This window comes from Saccopteryx leptura, chromosome 2, assembly GCF_036850995.1.
Source record: "Saccopteryx leptura isolate mSacLep1 chromosome 2, mSacLep1_pri_phased_curated, whole genome shotgun sequence".
Lineage (NCBI taxonomy): Eukaryota > Metazoa > Chordata > Mammalia > Chiroptera > Emballonuridae > Saccopteryx > Saccopteryx leptura.
In genome coordinates, this window is record NC_089504.1 from 4,307,201 (window position 1) to 4,321,126 (window position 13,926).

At 48.2% G+C, this 13,926-nt stretch overlaps 1 protein-coding gene across 4 annotated transcripts in view; it reads left to right on the forward strand.

The window, feature by feature from the left end:
- The window catches only part of SETX (senataxin), a 79,589-nt gene that overhangs the window by 12,830 nt on the left and 52,833 nt on the right, over window positions 1-13,926 (forward strand). For 3 of the 4 annotated variants that reach the window (XM_066366799.1, XM_066366796.1, XM_066366795.1), the window contains 3 exons: window positions 7,731-7,908; window positions 9,999-10,206; window positions 12,949-13,058. In XM_066366799.1, coding sequence (XP_066222896.1) covers window positions 7,732-7,908; window positions 9,999-10,206; window positions 12,949-13,058 — 495 coding nt within the window. In that variant the 5' untranslated portion in view covers window position 7,731. Of the gene's footprint in view, window positions 1-7,724; window positions 7,909-9,998; window positions 10,207-12,948; window positions 13,059-13,926 lie in introns of all 4 variants that reach the window. The other variant, XM_066366798.1, reaches the window with a different exon arrangement.

The window sequence follows — 13,926 nt, forward strand, 5'->3', positions numbered from 1 at the left end:
CCCCTCTATCCTGCTTCACCCCCACCCCCTTTCACCCCCCCCCCCTCACCCCCTCCACCCCCTCTATCCTGCTTCACACCCCACCCCCTTCACCCCCCTCACCCCCCTCCACCCCCTCTATCCTGCTTCACCCCCACCCCCTTCACCCCACCCCCTCACCCCCTCCACCCCCTCTATCCTGCTTCACCCCCACCCCCTTCACCCCCCTCACCCCCCTCCACCCCCTCTATCCTGCTTCACCCCCACCCCCTTCACCCCCCTCCACCCCCTCTATCCTGCTTCACCCCCCACCCCCATCACCCCCCTCACCCCCCTCCACCCCCTCTATCCTGCTTCACCCCCACCCCTTCACCCTCCTCCACCCCCTCTATCTTGCTTCACCCCCACCCCCTTCACCCCCCTCCACCCCCTCTATCCTGCTTCACCCCCACCTCTTCACCCCCTCCACCCCCTCTATCCTGCTTCACCCCACCCCCTTCACCCCACCACCTCACCCCCTCCACCCCCTCTATCCTGCTTCACCCCCACCCTCTTCACCCCACCCCCTCACCCCCTCCACCCCCTCTATTCTGCTTCACCCCACCCCTTCACCCCCCTCCACCCCCTCTATCCTGCTTCACCCCCACCCCCTCACCCCCCTCCACCCCCTCTATCCTGCTTCACCCCCACCCCCTTCACCCCCCTCCACCCCCTCTATCCTGCTTCACCCCCACCCCCTCACCCCCCTCCACCCCCTCTATCCTGCTTCACCCCCACCCCCTCACCCCCCTCCACCCCCTCTATCCTGCTTCACCCCCACCCCCTCACCCCCTCCACCCCCTCTATCCTGCTTTCCCCCTCACCCCCTTCACCCCCACCCCCTCACCCCCTCCACCCCCTCTATCCTGCTTCACCCCCACCGCCTCACCCCCTCCACCCCCTCCACCCCCTCTATCCTGCTTCACTCCCCACCCCCTTCACCCTCCTCCACCCCCTCCACCCCCTCTATCCTGCTTCACTCCCCACCTCCTCCACCCCCTCCACCCCCTCCACCCCCTCTATCCTGCTTCACCCCCACCCCCTTCACCCCCCTCCACCCCCTCTATCCTGCTTCACCCCCACCCCCTTCACCCCACCCCCTCACCCCCTCCACCCCCTCTATCCTGCTTCACCCCCACCCCCTTCACCCCCCCTCACCCCCCTCCACCCCCTCTATCCTGCTTCACCCCCACCCCCTTCACCCCCCTCCACCCCCTCTATCCTGCTTCACCCCCACCCCCTTCACCCCCCTCCACCCCCTCTATCCTGCTTCACCCCACCCCCTTCACCCCCCTCCACCCCCTCTATCCTGCTTCACCCCCACCTTCTTCATCCCCCTCTACCCCCTCTATCCTGCTTCACCCCCCCATCACCCCCCTCCACCCCCTCTATCCTGCTTCACCCCCACCCCCATCACCCCCCTCTACCCCCTCCACCCCCCTCCACCTCCCTATCCGGCCTCCACCCTCTTCTACCCCTCTCTACTCTCCTCTACCCCATGGCCAGCATTTTCATGTGCTTTAGAGGAATTAAGTCAGAACCTACTGGGTTTGATAATACAGAGGTTTTGAAGCACTTCTGTGACAACATCAGTGAAGTACAAGGGTAGAAAACCAGAGTGCAAAGGGGCTGAAGAAGAATATCCAGTTGTGTTTTTTTTTCAAGTTTAGCTGTGAAGGAGAGGAGAAAGGGAAGTTTCTGGTGAGCTAATATTGAGCAGTGATATCCCCAGGGTGAGGCTATGGGAAGTTAGAGCTGTGCCTCTGGTGAAGCACCCTGTATCCCTGCCGTATCGGAGCCCTGGTCCAAGGTCGAAGCACCCTGTATCCCTGCCGCATCGGCGCCCTGGTCCAAGGGTGAAGCACCCTGTATCCCTGCCGCATCGGCGCCCTGGTCCAAGGGTGAAGCACCCTGTATCCCTGCCGCATCGGCGCCCTGGTCCAAGGTCGAAGCACCCTGTATCCCTGCCGCATCGGCTCCCTGGTCCAAGGGTGAAGCACCCTGTATCCCTGCCACATCGGAGCCCTGGTCCAAGGTCAAAGCACCCTGTATCCCTGCCGCATCGGCGCCCTGGTCCAAGGGTGAAGCACCCTGTATCCCTGCCGCATCTGCGCCCTGGTCCAAGGGTGAAGCACCCTGTATCCCTGCCGCATCGGCGCCCTGGTCCAAGGTCGAAGCACCCTGTATCCCTGCCGCATCGGCTCCCTGGTCCAAGGGTGAAGCACCCTGTATCCCTGCCGCATCAGAGCCCTGGTCCAAGGTCGAAGCACCCTGTATCCCTGCCGCATCGGCTCCCTGGTCCAAGGGTGAAGCACCCTGTATCCCTGCCGCATCGGCTCCCTGGTCCAAGGGTGAAGCACCCTGTATCCCTGCCGCATCGGTGCCCTGGTCCAAGGTCGAAGCACCCTGTATCCCTGCCGCATCGGCGCCCTGGTCCAAGGTCGAAGCACCCTGTATCCCTGCCGCATCGGCGCCCTGGTCCAAGGTCGAAGCACCCTGTATCCCTGCCGCATCGGCGCCCTGGTCCAAGGTCGAAGCACCCTGTATCCCTGCCGCATCGGCTCCCTGGTCCAAGGTGCACAGGAGCCCCATTGTCTGCATATTGTAGATAACACTTCGTGGGAGTGACTCCCATCGACTGAGAAAATTTAGTCCTGCTTTTGAGTGTGGAAGTAGCCAAGCTCTCTCGGGTAAAATAAGAAGCAAACTGTAGTTATACTGGGGTTTTTTTGGTGGTGGTTATTTTCTTAATGGTCGGTTTCTTTTACTAACTGCTCTGTTGACATGTTATATACCTTAAAGTTATTTTACTTTGGTCCCTTAATTTTTTCAGTTTCAGTTGACTGCAGTCTTTTCCCTGCTAAATCATGATGTTTGAGAACTCCAGGAAGTTTCACCTTCTATTCTTAGATCTCAGTTCACTCCCCTAGTTGAATTAGATCAGGGAAAAGTAGCTTCTGCAGCCTTTTAACTTCCTAGTGTGATTTTGATCTTCAGCTGTAAAAAACTCTTCTTTGAATAAGGTAATTTTACATTTTGCAAAACTAGTAATATTCAGTATGTTGCTTGGCAGTCCCCATTTCACAGCACCTTTCCTTGTGCAAGGTGGGCTTTAATAAAAGGCAGCTGAGTTAGAACCAGCCTCCAGGAAGGGCAGGGCTCTCTGGCTGAACTACCGGCGTACTCTTGTTTCCTTTTTCTCTGCTCTGCAGGAAGCTCCCCGTTAAGCAGTTAGTGACATTTTTAGAAGGATAAAGAAAGTACACAATATTTAATTTAAAAAATCAGTTCATAAGACAAATACATGTTCGATTATACCTGTACAGTTTTTTGTCTTTTATTTCCTAATTATTATTATTTTTAATTTATTCATTTTAGAGAAGAGAGAGAGAGAAGGGGGGAGGAGCAGGAAGCATCAACTCCCATATGTACCTTGACCAGGCAAGCCTAGGGTTTTGAACTGGCGACCTCAGCATTCCAGGTTGATGCTTGATCCTTACAGCCACTACTGGTCAGGCTATTTATGTCTTTAATCATGGGCATAAGAAGAAATTTTTTTAAAAAATCAATTTATTTTAATGCACTGGCATTATGCCACAAAAGCCTCAGCAGTAAAATATGTTTTTGTCAAGATGTCAGGAGAGATTATGCACTCTGAATTTTAGGGTGATACTCATTCAGAACCCTCATGCTGCCAAGTTCCTGTATCCATATTTCAGTTATTTCTTATCCTTTTGTCCCTTCTCTGTCACTGATAGGAAACATTTAGACATTCATTTTCTATGAATTTCCAATGAATTTTAATAATAGAAATATACTACATATGGGGGTCTTCGGGTTACGACACAGTTTCATTGCTATGACAGTGAGGTAACCCAAATTATGGTGAAAGTCAGAACACACCCTAAGCCTAACACAAACTAGTTTACCCACATAGTCCATAAGTACGATGCTAATGGTGTAAGCTGAAACACGGCTCAATTTTTTTTTTTCGTGACAAGAGAGAGACAGATAGGGACAGACAGATGGGAAAGGAGAGAGATGAGAAGCATCAGTTCTTCATTGTGGCTTCTTAGTTCATTGATTACTTTCTCATGTGTGCCTTGATGGGGGGGGGGTGCTACAGAGAGCGAGTGACCCCTTGCTCAAGCCAGCAACCTTTGGGCTCAAGCCAGAGACCATGGCATCATGTCTGATCCCATTCTCAAGCCAGCAAGCCCACACTTGAGCCAGTGAGCCCGTGCTCAAGCTGGCGACCTCAGGGTTTTGAACCTGAGTCCTCAGCATCCCAGGCTGATGCTCTGGTCAGGCATGTCTCAATTTTTTTAAGTTTTTATGGGAATGCGTGTTGTAAACTCGAAATGTAGTGTGACGAGGCTGTTGTAACCTGAGGACCCCCTGTATCTCTCTGTGTACTATGTGTATATCTGTGCTTTCTACATAAAAGAGGACTAATGGTTTCATTTCTCTGAAGATGGTACCACCCCTGATGAGAGTGCATGGATTAGGACCATCTACTTTATGACATGAACTTAGTTGGGTTTGTAACTTTTTTTAAATCCATCAGGCTGATATTCTTTTTTTTTTTTTTTTTTTTTACAAGGACAGAGAGTCAGAGAGAGGGATAGATAGGGACAGACAGGAACGGAGAGAGATGAGAAGCATCAATCATCAGTTTTTCGTTGCGACATCTTAGTTGTTCATTGATTGCTCTCATATGTGCTTTGACTGCGGGCCTTCAGCAGACCGAGTAACCCCTTGCTCAAGCCAGCGACCTTGGGTCCAAGCTGGTGAGCTTTTTGCTCAAACTAGATGAGCCTGTGCTCAAGCTGGCGACCTCGGGGTCTCGAGCCTGGGTCCTCCGCATCCCAGTCTGACGCTCCATCCACTGCGCCACTGCTTGGTCAGGCCATCAGGCTGATATTTTGCATTCAGTGGATACTTAGGGTCACATTTTCCAAGATGAGGTTTGTTGAATAATTTCCAATCATTCGTTTCATATAAAACATATGCTTTACTTTTTGGGTGTGGTCTTGTTTCAGACTGGCTGGTAGCTGTTGAGATAATACTTTCGGTTTGTCTGATGTTTTTCTCATGGGTGGACTCAGGTGTCGTGGGTTTTGGAGAAGCATACTACAGAGTTGAAGTTCCTCCTCACAGTATGTTGGCTTGTAAACGTGACCCTACACAGGTGATGTTCACTTGGATCATTTGATTAAGGTTGTGTTTGCCAGGTGCCTTCACTGTGAAATGACCGCTTCCCCTCCCCATACTGTCTTCTTCGGGGGTGATTCACCAAGTCTGGCCCACACTCAAGATGGGGTGGAATTAAGCATCCCCTGCTGGAATGGGGGGAACATCAGTATATTATTTGGAGTTCTGAGAGAAAGATCTGTCCTTCTCCCATGTTTGTTTATTTATACCAGCAGAGTCATGTGCACTTATACTGTGGGCTATGACCCAGTATTACACTCATTTTGTTCAAACTGTTTGAGCTGTGGCCCCTGAGCTTTCTCAGGCTGGCCCCTCTGTCCCTTCGGCGTTCCCCACCCTTTGCACTTGGAGCACTTCCGGGCACTACAAGGTGCTCTAGGCTCTCGTATTTTCCCTGCAGCCCCTCTTTCCTCCCTCCCTCTGGTTTGTTTTAATGCAGACATTTGCTTTCTGTTTAGCCCCAATGCCCTGCTTATTTGGAGGGTACCAGTGCCCTCAACAATGAGCGCCCTTTGGCTTTTATTTTTTAGTGAGAGAGACAGAAAGGGAGAGAGATGAGAAGCATCAACTTGTAGTTGTGGCGCTTTTAGTTATTCATTGATTGTTTCTCAAACTTGCCTTGACCCGGGGGCTCCAGCCAAGCCTGTGACCCCTTGCTCAAGCTAGTGACTTTGGGCTCAAGCCAGAGACCTTGGGGTCATGTCTATGATCAGCTCAAGCTGGTGAGCCTGTGCTCAAACCAGATGAGCCTGCGTTCAAGCCAGTGACCTTGGAATTTCGAACCTAGGTCCTTAGTGTCCGAGGGTGACACGCTATCTACTGTGTCACCTGTTCAGGCTCCTTTTGCTTTTATATGCATTTAATTAGGATAAAAATATAGATCTCAGTTTATTTTCTTTGCACCTCGTTAGAGTTGGGGATCTCTCTGGATTTTGGCTTTCATCTTGTTTGCTAATCTCAGTTTCATGCATCTGCAGTTCTGGTAAACCTGCTTTGTGAGTCTTCTGCACATCTCTGACACATTGGGTTCTTACTATTTCCTGGTGTAGGTCTTGCTACTTTGCTCTTTTGAAGACTGCTGGGATTTTGAAAAGTATTTAGTCCTAACCGTTTCACTTACAGAGGCTCTGATGGTATTATAAAAACAAATTTGGAGATAGTTAAAAAACTAAGTATCAAACTTAACCTACAAATAGGTTAAGTTTACAGTGTGTTGAGGAGTATTGAGTTATGGGCAGCAGTTCACTGTGGCAAATTCATATGTGTGTATATACTTTCTCAACAAGGGAAGATTCTCTGTGTGAGTTACTTTTACTGGTGTGGATTAGTATTTATGGATGTTTACATTTCCAGGGATTTCTGGAACATAGTTTTGGAAATAGTAAGGGGTGCTGAGCTTTGACTCAACTTCTGTACATCAGCAGAACACTTTAAATCTGTACTTGGAAACACTGATAATTTTCTGTTTCAGTATGTTTCTTTTTTTTTTTTTTTTCAGAGACAGAGAAAGAGTCAGAGAGGGATAGACAGGGACAGACAGACAGGAACGGAGAGATGAGAAGCATCAATCATCAGTTTTTCGTTGTGACACCTTAGTTGTTCATTGATTACTTTCTCATATGTGCCTTGACCGCGGGTCTTCAGCAGACCGAGTAACCCCTTGCTCGAGCCAGCGATCTTGGATCGAAGCTGATGAACTTTTGCTCAAGCCAGATGAGCCTGCGCTCAAGCTAGCGACCTCGGGGTCTTGAACCTGGGTCCTTGGCATCCCAGTCTGACACTCTATCCACTGTGCCACTGCCTAGTCAGGCTGTTTCAATATGTTTCTTATCAGCATTACATAGTTTTGAGCCTTTTCTATAGCACAACTGTGTATTACTGTATGATGTTTATAACTAACAAAGTACTTTCATTTTGTTATATTTTTCATGTGTCAGAGCTATTAAGTTTCTTTTTTAAGTGAGAGAGTGAGAGGGACAGACAGAGAGGAAAGGAGGGAGATGAGAAGCATCAACTCATAGTTGCGGTACCTTAGTTGTTCACTGATCACTTCTCATATGTGTCCTTATCGAGTGGCTGTAGCTGTGCCAGTTACCCCTTGTTCAAACCAGTGACCTTGGGCTCAAGCCAGTGACCATGGAGTCATGTCTCTGATCCCACACTCAAGCCAGCGAGCTCACGCTCAAGTCAGTTGAGCCTGTGCTCAAGCTGGCAACGTCGGGGTTTTGAACCTGGGTCCTCAGCGTCCCAGACTGACTATCCACTGCGCCACTGCCTGATCAGACCAGAGCTATAAGTTTTTAAGAGTGGGCTCAGATTTGAGTAGTCAGTGATTGAACAGGCTGGCCAGCAGATTGTTCTGGATGTGGGGGAGACACACTGTAGTGAGGATTAGGGTCATTAGTAGGAAGTGTACCCATTCTTCACACAGAATAGGCCTGAAGTGTTGTTTTGCTTTTTTCTATAATCTTTGTTTTCTTTTCTGGATGTAGGTACAGAATGAGCACATGCTGCTGGTGTACGCCAGGTGGCGCTTCCACCGCTGTCTTCCTGCAGCGCTATGTGGCCAGGACCCACTCCAGTCAGTTTCAGACAGCAAATGAAGACCTCTGTTACTGCCTAGAGTGTGTGATTGAATACCACAGAGCAAGGGATCAACTGCCATTCTTGCATGAGGTAAGTTTCATTAGATGGGGAATATTTTTCAGAGCCTAATAACTAGGGAGAGAATAAATCTGAACTCTTTCGGAAGCATTCGGGAAACTGATAATTTAAACTTTAAAAAAATTTTCTTACTGATTTCAGAGAGAGAGGAAGGAAGAGAGAGAAACATTGATTTGTTGTTCCTCTTATTTATGCATTCCTTGGTTGATCTTATCTGTGCCCACAACCTTGGTGTGTGAGGGTGACACTAACCAGGTACCCGGCCATGGATGATGAACTACACTCGCAAGGCTGAGGCGTACTGCTAGTTCCTCCTCCATCGCCTGGCGTGGAGCAGGCGCTAAGGCAGTGGCTGTTGACCGGTGGGTGGAGCTAGTTCCTCCTCCATCGCTGGCGTGGAGCAGGCGCTAAGGCAGTGGCTGTTGACCGGTGGGTGGAGCTAGTTCCTCCTCCATCGCCTGGCGTGGAGCAGGCGCTAAGGCAGTGGCTGTTGACCGGTGGGTGGAGCTAGTTCCTCCTCCATCGCCTGGCGTGGAGCAGGCGCTAAGGCAGTGGCTGTTGACCGGTGGGGTGGAGCTAGTTCCTCCTCCATCGCCTGGCGTGGAGCAGGTGCTAAGACAGTGGCTGTTGACCGGTGGGGTGGAGCTGAACCCTAAGCAAAATGTTATGACATCTCACTTTTAATCATTCTGATGTGAAACAGTCTTATGAAACAAAATGATGTATGGATGGTTTGGTTCAGGTTTTTATGTCAATACATTTGACAGTATTATAAAAATGTGTCTGAATGGCTTGGGCTATGTTTTTTATTGGATTTTTTTCTCTTCTCTTTCTTAAATGGGTAAATGGTATAAACATCTAAGGGCAAGCATGTTTTCCAGTCATAATAACCAAAGTCAAACAAACAATTTCATTTATTTATTTTTAATTTTTAGTGAGAAGAGGGAGGCAGAGACAGACTCCCTCTTGCGCTCCAACTGGGCTCCACCCGACAAGCCCACTAGGGGGCGATGCTCTGCCCTTGCTCTTCTGCAGCTGGAGTTATCTTTTAGTGCCTAAGGTGGAGGCAGTGGAGCCATCGTCAGCATCTGGAGCCAACTCACTCTAATTGAGCCATGGTTGCAGGAGGGGGGGGAGGAGGGAGGGAGGGATGGAGAGAGAGAGAGAGAAAGAGAGAGAGAGAGAGGTGGGGTGGAGAAGCAGATGGGCGATTCTCCTATATGCTCTGAGCAGGAATCGAACGAACCTGGGACTTCCATACTCCGGGCCAACGCTCTACTACTGAGCAAACCGACCAGGGCCTTAAATATGTAGCTTTGACTATTTGGTTCACTACATTTATGTGATGAAAAATAGTATGCAGATTATAGAGATATGTAGAAACGAGGAGGGGAAGATATGAATCTGTTGAGAAAACTTAAAAAAAAATAAGGAAAGGGTGGAGAGAGAGAGAGAGAGAAACGTTGATTTGTTCTAGTTATGCATTTATTGGTTGATTTTTGTATGTGCCCTGACTGAGGATCAAATTGTATTGGAATGGTGCCACTCAAACCAACTGAGCTATGCAGCCAGGGATTAAATTTCTGAGTTTTTATGCTTAGGAAAAAGCTTTTAGAAAGATAATCTCGTGTCCCAGGTTTGATTCCTGGTCAGGGCACTCAGGAGAAGCAACCATCTGCTTCACCCCTTCCTTTTCTCTTTCTCTTTCTCTTTCTCTTTTTCTTTTTCTTTTTCTTTTTCTTTCTCTTTCTTTCTCTCTCTCTCTCTCTCTGTCACTCTCTTTCTCCCCCCACCTTCTCCTCCTGAAGCCATGGCTTGATTGGCTCAAGCGAGTTGGCCCTGGGTGCTGAGGATGGCTCCATGGCCTCTGTCTCAGGCGCTATAAAATGGCTCTGGTTGCAGTGGAGCAACGCCCCAGATAGGCAGAGCATCGCTCCCTAGTGGGCTTGCCAGTAAATCCCGGTCAGGCGCATGTGGGAGTCAGTCTCTGCCTCCCCTCCTCTCACTAAAATAAGAAGGAAGGGAGGGAGGAAGGATTACATCCAGTAGATTTTGTTGATAACAAGATATAAAACACACTGACCATTTTTCTTTTCTTGTAGGTTTTATGGGAATTAGAAACCTTACGTCTCATAAATCACTTTGAAAAATCCATGAGTGCAGAAATTGAAGATGATGAATTATATATTGTAGACAACAATGGAGAGGCACAACTGTTTGACTTCACTGGCCAAGACTTTGAAAATAAACTTCGAGTTCCTCTTCTTGAAATACTGAAATATCCTTACCTGCTTTTACATGAGCGTGTTAGTGAGTATCTTGGGTATTCCACAAATTATATTAGTTTTATTTCAGGAATTATAAGAATTTATGTTTATATGAAAACCTGTTTATTAAACATAAAATTAGGATACTTAGTATTTTTTTTCCCAACATTTTTTTGTCCAAGTTTCACACATGAAGAAAGTAAATTATATAGTGAACACCACACACGCACACCAGGTAGAGTCCACAGGCTGACATATTGCTATATTTGCTTTATTATATATATATTTTATTCATCTCTCCACTAATTTTCAGGTTTGTGTTTTTCTCTCCCTTGGCACTGTTGACATTTTAGGCCGGATAATGCTTTGTTGTAGGTACTGTCCTCTACTGTAGGGTGTGTTCCAGCATCCCTGCTGCTGCTGGATGCCACAGAATGCTGCTCTCGCCACCGAGCACTGAATACCAGAGGTGTCTCCAGATAGTGCCCGGTGCCCCTTGGAAGTCGGGGGCAGGGCTGGGGAGAGGCAGAGCCGTCCCTGGACGGCAGTCATTTCCGCTCGTCACTGCGGTGCGGTGTGCCTGACTGCCTGGCTTCTGGCCATTCACGTTTGTGTTTCTTAGCAGGAGTCTCTGATGAAAAGACATTTTCCTGATCTGTCAAACCTTCACAGAATAACACTGTTAAGTCCATATTCACCTTTTCCCAGACGTCAGAATATACGTTTTTTGGCTGATCTGTTTATAGAGTCCAGTCAGGGATCATTGTTACATTTGTCCCATGTCTTCCATTCTTTAATCACAGAGAGTGTATTTGTACACACACACATATACACGTTTTTGTTTGTTTTAAATTTGATTGATTTTTAGAGAAGGAGGGAGGGAGAGAAACATCGATTTGTTGTTCCAGTTATATATGCTTTCATTGGTTGACTCTTGTATGTGACCTGACCAGGCTTCGAACCTGCATCCTCGGTGTGTCAGGATGATGCTCTAACCAACTGAGCTACTTGGCCAGGGCTGCACACATGTTTTTGCTAGTGTGTTTTTCCCCCCTTAATTTACTCACATGAGACCATATAGTTGCCCTGTAGAATAATGCTCACTCTTAAGTTTTCTAATTGCTTCCTTGTGATGTTATTTAGCTTGTGTCTCTGTCTTTTGTATTTTTAGTAAACTGGAAAGTTGATATAAAGATCTGATTAAATACACCTAGCGTGCGGAGGACCCGGGTTCGATTCCCGGCCAGGGCACATAGGAGAAGCGCCCATTTGCTTCTCCACCCCTCCGCCGCGCTTTCCTCTCTGTCTCTCTCTTCCCCTCCCGCAGCCAAGGCTCCATTGGAGCAAAGATGGCCCGGGCGCTGGGCATGGCTCTGTGGCCTCTGCCTCAGGCGCTAGAGTGGCTCTGGTCGCAATATGGCGACGCCCAGGATGGGCAGAGCATCGCCCCCTGGGGGGCAGAGCACCGCCCCTGGTGGGTGTGCCGGGTGGATCCCGGTCGGGCGCATGCGGGAGTCTGTCTGACTGTCTCTCCCTGTTTCCAGCTTCAGAAAAATGAAAAAGAAAAAAAAAAAAAAAAAGATCTGATTAAATACATTAAAATAGATTTACATATTCTACCATGTCGTCTGACCGGTGGTGATGTAGTGGATATAGAGTCAACCTGGGAATGCCTGGAGCCCCAGGTTCAAAACCCAAGGTCGCTGGCTTGAGCTCAGGCTCATTTGGCTTGAGCACAGGCTTGCCAACTTGAGCATGGGATCAGAAACATGATTCCAAGGTCACTGGCTTGAGCAAGGGGTCACTAGCTGAGCTGGAGCCCCCTGGTCAGGGCACATATGAGAAGCAATGAACAACTAAAGTACTGCAACTATGAGTTGATGTTTCTCATCTCTCTCCCTTCCTGTCTCTGATTCTTGCTTTAAAAAAAAAATTCTAATATCATTTTTCTGACATTTATTAATGAATACTATATCCAGGAAAGTATATAAACTTGATATTTTTTCACGAACTAAACACAGCTTTGTGGCCACCGCCCACCCACATGAAGAGAGAATGTCAGTGCTCCAGGAGCTCCTCTCCTGCTTCTCAAGTGGTTCTTTCCTCTTCCCCAAAGCCAGCCTCTGTCCCTGACAATGTTCTTGGAAGCTTAACACACTAAGATTGATTCATCTGGTAGGGTAAATGTGTAAGTCTGTCAGGACACTTTTGAAAGAGTAAAGAAATTTCCATAAAACAGCAGGAGTTAGAACAATGCTTGCATAGTAGAGCAATGTGATGTCCAGACATAAACCAGGTGTATTTGGGGAATTTAGTGTTTGATGATGGTAGCGTTTCACATCAGTGGGGAAAATGGATTCTTCAATAACTGAAAATGTATTCTTCAGTAAATTTTGAGAGCAGGCATAATAGCCATGCGGAGTGTGTGGGTGTGTGTGGGGGGGCTGACCATCTTTATCACTCCAGTACCAGAGAAAGTTCACATGAATCAAAATGTAAAATGCCAATGGAATTGGACCTGTGCCCTTATCTATAGGATGATATGCTATGGAAATAATTAATGCAAGAGTAAAAAATAAAAGGACATGTATACTAGTGAAGCCAGAGTTACGGGAACCACACTGGTCAGATAGGCATGCAGCCTCAGATAGGTATGTGGCATCCCTACGTTTGCGAGGAACAGGTGTTCGTTCACTTGTAAAACAGCTGAAGGAGCCAGGCCCAGGAGTCTTGATAAGTTGATAAAACACATGTCTTACGTGTACTGCCTCTTTCTTCTGTTTAGATGAGCTATGTGTCGAAGCACTTTGTCGGATGGAACAAGCAAACTGCTCCTTTCAGGTGTTTGAGAAGCAGCCCGGGATCTATTTGTTTCTGGTCCATCCCAATGAAATGGTGAGTGTGCGCCGCGGGAGCACAGTGCACGCTCAATGGCCCGGCTGGAAAGAGGTTTCCCTGGGTGTGTGTTTTCGATGTTGGTCAGAATACTTCTGACGGGGGCTGCTCCAGCCTAAAAGAGGAACGAGGGGGAAGGTGTGCTTGTGTCAGTGTCCTGACCTGAACCAGTGAGCAGTGAGGGCTCCTGCTTTCCTGGCCGGCCTGCCCCCTCCAGACACATGGAGAGACCTCCACAGTATTTGAAGACCAGTATTTTGCTAATGGATGAGATTTTTTTTTAAATTTTTATTAATTTTAATGGGGTGACATCAATAAATCAGGGTACATATGTTCAAAGAAAACATGTCCAGGTTATCTTGTCGATCAATTATGTCGCATACCCATCACCCAAAGTCAGATTGTCCTCCATCACCTTCTATCTAGTCTTCCTTGTACCCCCCTCCCTCCCCCTCCTCCCCCTCTCCATAACCACCACACTCTTGTCCATGTCTCTTAGTCTCGTTTTTATGACCCACCTATGTATGGAATCATGCAGTTCTTGGCTTTTTCTGATTTACTTATTTCATTCCGTATAATGTTATCAAGATCCCACCATTTTGTTGTAAATGATCCGATGTCATCATTTCTTATGGCTGAGTAGTATTCCATAGTGTATATGTGCCACATCTTCTTTAATGGATGAGATTTTTTTGAAGTGGGAGTGCGGGTAGAGGGGAAGAGAAGGAAATGTAATTGCTAGGTGCAGGGCCGGGCCGTGCGGGCGGGCACAGGGCACAGGGCACGGGGCATGGGGCACAGGGCACGGGGCACAGGGCAGCACCGGAATACTGGAGCCTAGCAGCGAGCTGATCGCACAGGTTTTTCT